The sequence below is a fragment of the Lathyrus oleraceus genome, chromosome 3 (genome assembly GCF_024323335.1).
Source record: "Lathyrus oleraceus cultivar Zhongwan6 chromosome 3, CAAS_Psat_ZW6_1.0, whole genome shotgun sequence".
Taxonomy (NCBI): Eukaryota; Viridiplantae; Streptophyta; class Magnoliopsida; order Fabales; family Fabaceae; genus Lathyrus; species Lathyrus oleraceus.
In genome coordinates this window covers 364,091,137-364,101,525 of record NC_066581.1, presented here as the reverse complement: position 1 = coordinate 364,101,525, position 10,389 = coordinate 364,091,137, and the positions used below count along the sequence as shown (strand labels likewise).

The 10,389-nt window shown below is 37.8% G+C and overlaps 1 protein-coding gene across 1 annotated transcript; it reads left to right on the top strand.

The window, feature by feature from the left end:
* The first annotated feature begins 9,200 nt into the window (after positions 1 to 9,200).
* LOC127127707 (CLAVATA3/ESR (CLE)-related protein TDIF) lies at positions 9,201 to 10,015 on the top strand. Its single transcript, XM_051056961.1, has one exon. It carries the CDS (start codon positions 9,375 to 9,377, stop codon positions 9,696 to 9,698), a length of 324 nt encoding a protein of 107 aa, XP_050912918.1. The 5' UTR covers positions 9,201 to 9,374; the 3' UTR covers positions 9,699 to 10,015.
* Positions 10,016 to 10,389: the final 374 nt, after the last annotated feature.

The window sequence follows — 10,389 nt, the reverse complement described above, 5'->3', positions numbered from 1 at the left end:
AAAAAGGGTATCCCGGTGGACTGAAAACCCGAAAGGGCGGTCCAGGCAAAAGAGGGATTAAAACGAACAACTGCGTCTGGCATGATCGTTTGTTACTTTGGATATGACACATGGATAATCCCCGGCAGGGATCAGTCGGAAGCGTCTTGTTCAGAAGGCGGAAAAGCACGGAAAGTCTGAGGACATATGGGGTGTAACCGAGTTGGAACTCGATGAGATCACGGTTTCTCATTGCCATTAGGATAGATTTTTCCTTTTTTGCGCAATTACCTCTTTTCAAGAATTGCTTCCTTTGTATTGCTCATTCATGAGCCACATTTTTTCAATCAATAAAATGCATATTCAGTCAAATAATTTTGTTTTTGTTTTCATTACCGCTTTGATTGCAAAAACATCCAATTGTTTGTGATAAAGAATCTTTGCATTTTAAGACATACAGGTCCCTTCCAATGCATGTTTATAAGATTGAAAGCTTGAAATCTTATTCGGAAGGTTGAGTGACCCAAGTGTTGAAATCTTGGCACGCCTGGGGCACGTTTTATCTAACGATCTCTTTTGCAGGAACTGTTAGGTATTTTCCTCACTTGCAGGTTGTGATGTGAAGTTTTGACAAAGGATCCCCGTGGAGTCCAATCAGGGACGAAGAATTGAGGAATGGTGAAAAGACGACAAAGACGTATGACGATCCTTGAGAGTTAATCAAGAAGACTCTTCAAAGTCTGAGATTGGAAAGTCTGTATGAATCCCAGGAGTTCGATCGCCGTAGAGAACGGGGAAGCCAAGAGTACAAGGTGATGAATCAGAAAAGTCCAGACGAGTCTGGGAGTTCTCAAAATTGGAAAGTTGACATTGGATTTGGATGGTGAATACCATGGTTCGACGAGTCGACCGGTGTTCAGTGCCAGAATTTCCCGATCTCCCCAAGCAGAGTCGGGATGACTAACTCCTCAGCAGATTCAAGGTCTGTGATTTCCCTAGCAGGGTCGGGATGATTATCTCCCCTAGCAGGTTTTAGATCGGTGTTTCCTCAGCAGCCAGGCCCGAAGGTTGTTATTTCCCAGCGGAGGTATCTATTGGTAGTGGTTTCTCCAAGCAGAGTCGGGATTGTGGTATCCCCAGCAAGTCAGAGATTGTTGGTTTCCCCACAGAGTGCGTTGGTGGTTCTTTCCCCAGCGAAGTCCCTAAGAGGATCGGGTGCAGAGGAGGTTATTCTTGGTAAGGGTGGCCTATTTCCCAGCAGCAGTGTTATTCCCCAGCAGGGTGGAGATTGGAGTGTTGTCGAGTTCCTCAGCAGAGTGCCTCGAGCTCCCCAGAAGAGTCCCTTAAGGGGGATACCTTTTTATGCATTCATCATGTAGATAAGCATAGCATATTGCATAATAAATTGCGTAGCATTTCCATGATTATGGAGCATTACGCTGAAAAAAGTCATGCATCATCATTGCAAGCATAAGCTAGTCTCAAGCCGTGGTTACCGTTTGAGATTTGGTTTTGCCAATGGGTGGAGATGCTACTCAAGCCGTGGTTACCGTTTGAGGAGTGGCTTCGCTAGTTGGAAAATCAGAAGCATTGCAAGTATCAGTTACTCGAGCCATGGTTATCGCTTGAGATTTGGTTTCGCCGGATGGTGAAGATGTTACTCTAAGGAGTTTAGCATCGTGGTGTTGGATCAGCAATATTCCCCAGTAGTGCGATACTAGAGGAAATTTCTGTCGTGCGAGATAGAATTTGGAGATGTTACTCTGAGGAGTTTAGCATCATGACGTCAGGTTAGCAATGTTCCCCAGTAGTACGATACTGGAGGAAACTTTTCCGTCGGGCGGAGATGGAAATAAAATCAAAGGACGTTACGCGATCAGCGCGAAAATACAGTTCAAATGGAGAAAAGGAAGTGTTGAGACATTTTCTGGAGAACGGGGTTCAAATGGAGAAAAGGAAGTGTTGAGACATTTTCTGGAGAACGGGGTTCAAATGGAGATTGGAGTTGAAGATTATATCCGGGATGAGGTCCTCAGGATTGTCTTCCGATCATGTGTCACCTTAGACTTTGGCTGAGACCGACAGAAGTCGTTATGGGTGTCTTCTGAGGAAGAGATGCACATGTTACCTTCTTTTCGTGAAGGTGTACCCTCTGATATGTCGCCATCAGAGTGGTGTTTTGGTGTTATTTCCGACGTTGCCAGCAGAATTATCACAAGAAAGTGGACAACGGGGTTCAAATGGAGAAAAGGAAGTGCTAGGCATTTTCTAGAGAATGGGGTTCAAATGGAGAAAGGGAGACACAAGGTGTTTTCTCGAGAACGGGGTTCACAATGGCGATCGCGAGTTATCGTCAGGCGACTGGGGTTCAAATGGAGAGCGGGGTTCATTATTTGGCAAACAAGACTACTATGAAGTTGTCGGGGTTCAAATGCGGTGATCCGGGATCATTCGCGCAAAAGAAAATATTTGTTCGGGGTTCAAGAAAACAATCAGAAAGTTCCGGGGTTCAAGAAAAAGTAAAAGAAATAATAATAATCCCCAGCGGATATGTGGTGTTCAGGCCATCGTTATCCCTGTGTTACCATTTATTTTGGTATAACAGGTCGACCTTCTGTTTCGGTATTCAGGCCGACTTTCTCCGTACCAGACGGATTCTTCTTTTGAGATTGCTTCTTTTCCGATTCTGACAGGCATTGTTAATTATTTCCCATCAGAGTGCAAATTGTTCGTCTGTTCTTGGTATTCAATCACTCTTCACCCGGATCATCTGAAAGCCGAGGCTATTCATATCGACAGGTTCACAGTGGATTGAATAGGGGCAGCTGTAACACCTCAAAATTTTCCCTCCTCTCTTGGGACTAGCTTAGCATATTGCATTTCATTTTTTAGGGCATTAGTCATTGCATAGTCCATCACAAGTCATCAGGCAAGACTGGTCAGGAGATTCAGTTGTGCAAGCAAGCAAGTGCATTCTCCATGGGATCAAAACCCTAGGGTTGGTTTAAGGAGTTCATGTGACCTGGGGATCATTTTGAAATGGTTTGATCAAGCACTGAAGGTTCAAAGCTCATCAGTCAAGATGCAATTCATCTGAAGCCCTAGAAAGTCAACAAAAGTCAACTGTCAGTTCAACCATGGATTTGGAGGTGGGAGATGGTTAGAGAGGTCTCATTCATGTCCATACAAGTCTCATTTGACATTTCAAACATCAAGAATGAAGAATTTGAGGTCAGATGAAAACTTTCCAAAAATAGTAAGTGACCTGTAATTTGGAATTGCCAAAAATGGAAAGGTCTTCAACTTCAAATTACATGACCAAAAATGCTTCAAATGAAATTTTGTTGAACATGAAAGTTGTAGATCTTGCTCTCCCATTTCGAAAATGTCCAAGAACATCAATTTCTCATTTGTGGTTGAAGAGATATGGATCAATCTTGGTCAAATGAACATTGAACTTCAAGAAGGCATAACTTTTAAACCATGAGGCCAATTGAGATGGTTCTTTTTGCAACATTTCTCTCTTGATATGCACTATCCAATTCATGCATCATAAGCCATGCATTTTGATCACAAAAATATTTGCATTTTCATTTGAATTTTGGAGGGAAATTTCCAATTTGAAAATGGTGCATTGTTTTTACATTTTAACACTTGCCTTGGCTCTAAAACAACATTTGAAAGGATTTCCAATTGAATTTCGTGCACTGTAGCATTGGTCATTACATGCATAGAGGTGAATTGCAAATTGGCATAAACACTTGTTTTCACTAATTCCACTTGCATTAGCTTAATTGGGATTAAGAGCTTCATTAACAGATCATATATATAGATAATCCTAACAGAAAATTGCATTAACACTTCATAATTTCCAGATCTGAAATTTTCACACATTGTGCTCTCAAACTTTTTCTTCAATTTTCTTCATACACATTGTTATTTCCTTGATTGAATCATCATCCACAAGCATAATTGAGCTGGATTGAAGCAGGATTCGAAGGATTTCATGCAGATTTGAGGACTGTTGAAGCTTACATCCATTAATGGCAGTTGGAGTTTCTGGCCAGATCGAGCAAGATTAAGCTATTGTTCTTCATCCATTCATCTATCTAAGCATTGGAGATCATCTGTTTCTGCTTTCCAGGACCTGATTCGAGCAATTCCAGTTCTGTAGCTTCTTGAAGGTTAGAACTCGAGTTCCTTGATTCATGAAATGGTTGTGTGCATATTGTAGATCTTTCATTGGTGGTTATGCTGAGCTTTGTTTCCTTGAATTCCATGGAGAAATGAGTGAGATATGTTAGATCTAAGTTTGATACATGAAACTTTTCGTGCTCGAATCTTTGAACCTAGGTTGAATTAGAACAAATTAATCATTGATCTATGATGTATGATGAAAGATGAGTCCAATGATGTGCTGGATTTGAATTTCTGTGAACTTTTATTCTTGGCCTGAAGAACACGTATGAATGCGCATGAATGCTAGGGTTTTATGTTTCCAGATTGTGTTTGATCTTCATGACCGCTTTCTGCATGTGTTTTTTGTGTTTGTGACCATGCATTGGTCCAGCTCAGCTTGGCGTGGCATTATGATTGGCTCTCGCTGCTTGCCCTTGCCACATGGACTTAAGTGAAACGGCGCGTTTCACTTAAGAGCGCTCAATTCAAATTCGTGGCCAGTTTGATCCTTGGCTCCAGACTTTTCCAATTGCACTTCACATATTATTCCATTCATTCATACTATGCTTTCAACATGTTTTTTTATTTTTCATTCACTTAGAAAATTCATAACTCAATAAATAATCATCCAAAAAATGTGTGGATTTTTGCATTGTTCTCCTTATTGTGTCTACTATTTTTTGATGATTTTTCCAGAAATTATGCTCGGATGGAAATTAATTTTGCCTAGGGATTGTGTGCTTGTGTCATATTTTGTACCTTGCTTGCCATATGCTTTGTGAAATAATGTGTGTTGATCCAATGCTTCTGGAAATTTGCATGATGAAACTAGATTCATTCCTTGACATTTTGGTGTTGATTTGGTATTTTTATCAATTATCATTTCTGTTTTATGATTGTTCTAAGTAGGTGTGACAATTTGTGTCACACCTTTGCATGTTCATCTTGTGCTATGTGTTTACCCTATCAAATGATGCTCAATTGTTCTGATTTTTTACATGCTGATCATATGAGATGTCTTGAATATGTATGAATTTTTCCAGATTTTTGTGAATCATTTCTGATTTAATTGAGATTTATCTTTCTGGTTGATCACATTTGGACTTTAAAATTGTCTTGAACTTAGAATGATCATGAAATGCATTTGGTAAATGATATGAATGTGAGACTTTTTGCTATGTGTCAATAATTGTTTGAAGTTTCATCATGTCAAATTTCAGCTTCTGTTTTGAATTATTTCTCCCTCTTTGACCCTAGGCCTTGCCCTAGTGGTTTGTTGCTTATGGTTGAGCTTTGTTTTCAGGTTAAGAAGCACATGGCCATAAGAGGATTGATTCATTTGCTTGAATTGGATTATGTGGTTGATGTTGACTAATCTTAACCTGTTTTGTAGGTGGCTTTTAGCTCATTTGAGTTGAGCTTGTGTCTTGCACCTTGTTGCATTGCTTGTTTGACTATGTCTGTTGACTGTTGACTATTGATTGTCTGCTTGACTTTTTGACTTGTATACTGACTGAGTTAGATTGTTTTCAGGTACATAAGTTGCTTAAGTTCACTTTGAACTTGCTTTTGCTTGGTTGCTTAACCAATTAGGTATAACCTCTCTTCTTCATGTAGTCTAGAAGACCTGGCCTGTTATGTGGCCAGGCACCTGTCTGAAGCCCTCCTTAAGAGGCAATGTCTTTGTGTGTTTAATTTTGTGCTAAGCAGGAAAAGTCCTTTGATAAGGCAATTGGCAGATACAAGAGATGTGTAGTCCATCTCCTGCTATTCAGTGTGTCATCCCTTGGCTCACATTACATGTTGATGCCTTGTGGATCTTAACCCAAGATCTATAGAGTCTAATCTTTGTGGAGAAGAGTTCCAACTTTCTGAACTCCCACACCTTCTATTATTCAATGCTCTCCCTGACCAGGGATAAGAGCCATGAGGCACGCCCCTCATCTCCATTTCATCTGCTTCACCCTAACTCTCAATGTTAGGGTTAAGAGCTAACATCACCCTGATACAGTGGCTTGTTTGTCGAGGTTGACATGACCCCTTGACTAAAGCCTAACCCTGTGTGAGCCCACTTTGTTTGTATATAGTGTGTGCTAACTGTGTGTATGCTTGCTCTTGTATTTGTATTGCTTTGCTTGTGCTGCTTAGGATAGCTTGCTCCCTGTGCAAGTTAGATAGAAACTTCAACCTAGGACCATGGTGAATTTGCATGATAACTATTAGGCTCGAGTTAGTCTCCCTTCTAGTTTGTCATTTCCCAGTCTCTGGTTAGGTTAGAAGTTCTTTCCCTGTTAAGGGGAACTACGTCGCCCTGATCCTCATACCAGATGAGGTACGTAGGCAGGAGACCGTGCGAGGTCTCTCCGGGCACCCTTTTTCTTTTTTTTGTGTGTGTTTGCTTGACAGTTATTAGGCTCGAGTTCCCGACTCCCTATTAACTTGCTTGTTTGTTACCCTTTTTGTGGGTGTTAGGATATGGATGTAAGACCAGCGATTGTCAGTCCGTATCCTATCGGTGTTTGTTGTGTGGAGTCCGACGTAAGTCCGGCGATTGGCAGTTGGTTTCCTGTGTGTGTTTGTTGGTTCGGAGTCTGATGTAAGTCCAGCGATTGGCATTCGGTTTCCATGTTTGCCGTTTTGTGTGGAGTCTGACGTAAGCCCAGCGATTGGCAGTCGGTTTCTTGTGTGTGTGTTTTGTTTTGGCGTGCGTGAGCCGAACTACGAAAGCTCTGATTCTCATTCCAGATGAGATACGTAGGCATAGGATGCGATATCCTAGCGAGCCCTTTCCCCTCTTCTTCCATCTGTGTTTTATTCTAGTGTGAGTGTGCATTCTTTGAGCAGTGTTTAGCAACCTTTCTTCTATTCTTTTGAGCGTGGATCCCGTCGAGTACGACAGATGCGTAGGGGTGCTAATACCTTCCCTTCGCATAACCGACTCCCGATCCCACCTCTCTCTGGTCGCGAGACCATGTCTTTTCCAGGTTTACTTCGAGCGTTTCCTTTCCCTCTTTGGGATAAATAACGCACGGTGGCGGCTCTGTTTGTTTTGTTTTTTCCCGCCGGTTGTTTTTCGCGGATGCGACACATCTTGACCACCGATAATTGTCACTTTAACTAATGTCAATCAACAATTTGACTATTAATAACCACCACTGACTACCACTTTAATCGCCACCTCAATCATCGTAGACCACCGCTGACCACCGATCACCACTCTAACCCTCATTAACTATCACTTTTAATCACTATTGTTATAATTAATGGCAGACAAATGTATTATATATTTCATAACTCACCTGAAACTGTTTTTTTTAAATCAAAAACTAAAATTAATTTTTATCTTATAAAGTTTTAAAATAAAAAAAAAACAAAACCAGTCCAAACAATTTCTACTCAAATATCTCTCCACAAACTCATGGAACCCCGTAACCTAAATTTTCTTTACCACCTCTTCATAAAATCAATTGGGACTAGAATCAATATACATCTTAAACTAAATTACTTCCCTCTCTTGACTCTCAAATGCACTAATTAATTTGAATAAGACCTCTTTTCATATACTTTTAGCACGTATTATAATTATTGTAGTACTGTGATCGCATAATATTGGAGGTGATTCTATGTTCGAACAATTTAAAAACAATAGAATATCGATCTTCCTTCTTTCTTTCTTCATGTGAAAAGAAACAAAAAGAACCAGAGTGACATAAATTTTGATTTTGGAATCATCTATTTTTCTCGAATCTTAAACATAACAATACTATTCCTTTTCCGGAGAATACTCCTTTATCTCTTGTCAATATTTTCAAACCATATGTTGTTTGTGACTTTGTTCAATACATTGATTCCTTTTCTTCCCTTTCTTTTCTAGTTAATATAACTATCGTTTTGTTTTTTAAATTTAATTATATGGAATACATGTAATTTACGTGACATGTACGCGCCAAAAAGGAAAGTTTTGAAACCTTGTGTTGCATGAGAAAGAATATAATCTATATTATAATTATTTGTTATGGTTCTCTAAGTCAAAGAAAGATTTCTTGAGCAAGCAGCCAAAGGAAGAAAAAGCCAGCACACCTCCTTTACCACCTTCGGCTCCTTTTTCCATATTATGCCAATCTTTCTGGATTCTTTATGTAAACTATTTCATTCACATTTACATTTTTGTCCCTTACGAACTTTCACACTACTATATATTGAAATATGACGTCACTACTAAGTCATAATTTCATTTAAATTTCATTTAAATTTCAAAATCTATGGTTGACAAAATGTTTGTTTTCAAGGAATAATTTGTAGATCAAATTAATTGGGAGGAAAAATATGTAACATTATAATATAAAATAGGACTGTAATTCAAATCAAACTTTGACCAAAATTTATTTTATTATCAACACTATCTATCCCTAACTACTCAAAATGAGATGAAATCTAAAATAGCCCCCACAACATAATTTATAAAATATTCACAATGGCTAATTACTAATTGATTAATTGTTAGTGAGCTCAAAGGGTGCAATTTGAACACTACTAAAAAAAAATAAGCAACTAATATATATATATATATATATATATATATATATATATATATATATATATATATATATATATATATATATAATTTTAAGATACATTTAATTAATATTATTTAAGTATATCTAATTATTTTAAATGTATTTTTATTAAAATAATGGCTATGAAGTTGAAATATAAGGGCTCTCATTAATTGTCTGTGTTGTAAAAATAATTTACACTATATTATTCTTTAAGTTTAACAACAAAATAAGAGATATATTTCTTTTAATATTCTCTAATTTAATTTTTTTAGTAGTAGTGTGAGAATAATTCAATAATTCAATAATGGTGGTATATAACCTATTACTATTTGAAAACTATTCAATATTCATCATAACTTCGAAAAAAATTTCCCTAAAGAATAATTAGGGTTGGCAATAGTTAATATCCATCATGGTTATTTTGGTAAATTGAGTCATAAATGGCCAACACATTTCATATAAAATTTCCATATTAGGTTAATATTGGGTCTTGGACAAATGTTCATCGAATTCAATACCTCCAATCAAATCACTTTTATTGAAGCTTCTCATCTTCCTTTTCCTCTCTCTCTCTCTCTCTTTCTTTCCCTCTCTCTCTCAATAAACCTATCATTTTTCCTCTTCCACCTCCCTCCATAGCCTTGGTGCAGCTGGTTGATGGATATTGAACCCTTGTGGTCTCTTGGGGGGTGGATTTTTCTTTCAAATTGCATGGCTGAACCTAATACCTCAAAACAACTCAATTTTTTTCACTTCCTCACACTCCTCCTCATCCTTCTCCTCCTCATCAATTTATCTCATCAACCAACATCAACCCTAAACCCTTCTTCAACAACTTCTACCAAATCAACCATGCCGTCGTCGTCATCGACTTCGACAAACTTGCACCCTCACAAATCTCAAAAACATGGAGCTGGAAAAGAATTTGGAGTTGATGCTCATGAAGTCCCAAGTGGTCCAAACCCTATATCGAACCGGTAAGCATAACAAGTTATGAGGCATATAGTTAATATTGAAGATGAAAAGGAGATGTAACGGCTTAGATATTCATATATATGTACTTCAATTTTTCATCTTCATCAATTAATATTTCTATTGTTCTTGGTGAGAGGTTTGTTACTCTTGATAATTATTGTCATTATTATCGTATTTATTTTCTTCCTTTTTTTTTTCTTTTTTCTTTTTGGGCTGGAAATGTATAGCGAGAGAAACTATTTTTCTATATGTTTGTATGTAAGGATCTCTATTTCTTTCTTATAATTATATAGGTGGTGGTGAAAATGGTATTTTTGTGTTAATTATGTGTCTTTTTTTCCTTCTATTTCTTTGTCTGTGTATATAATTAAATTAAATAATCTACTTTATCTTTAGATTTTGCTTTTCTTTTTCATTTTCATTGGTATCTGGATAGTAATTAAAATTTAAATATAATATGTATTTAATGTGAGTGCAAGACTTGATTAAGATGAAAGAATGAGCATATATATCAAGAAGAAACAAGAAGTATGATATAGTGTGTGTGTAAGGTATAATTTGCATGGTGAGTTGAATTGGGGTTTGAGATAAGAATGGAATATGATGTAGAAAAACAGGTATAGAGAGAACAGTGGTGTCAGATCTCCGTGACACAAAAATAGTGAGAGGACTTGGTACCTTTTGTTTTGTATCAGCA

Bases quoted from the DNA above. Each gene is read 5' to 3' on its own strand.
- LOC127127707 (XM_051056961.1), top strand. From the start codon at position 9,375: ATGGATATTGAACCCTTGTGGTCTCTTGGGGGGTGGATTTTTCTTTCA.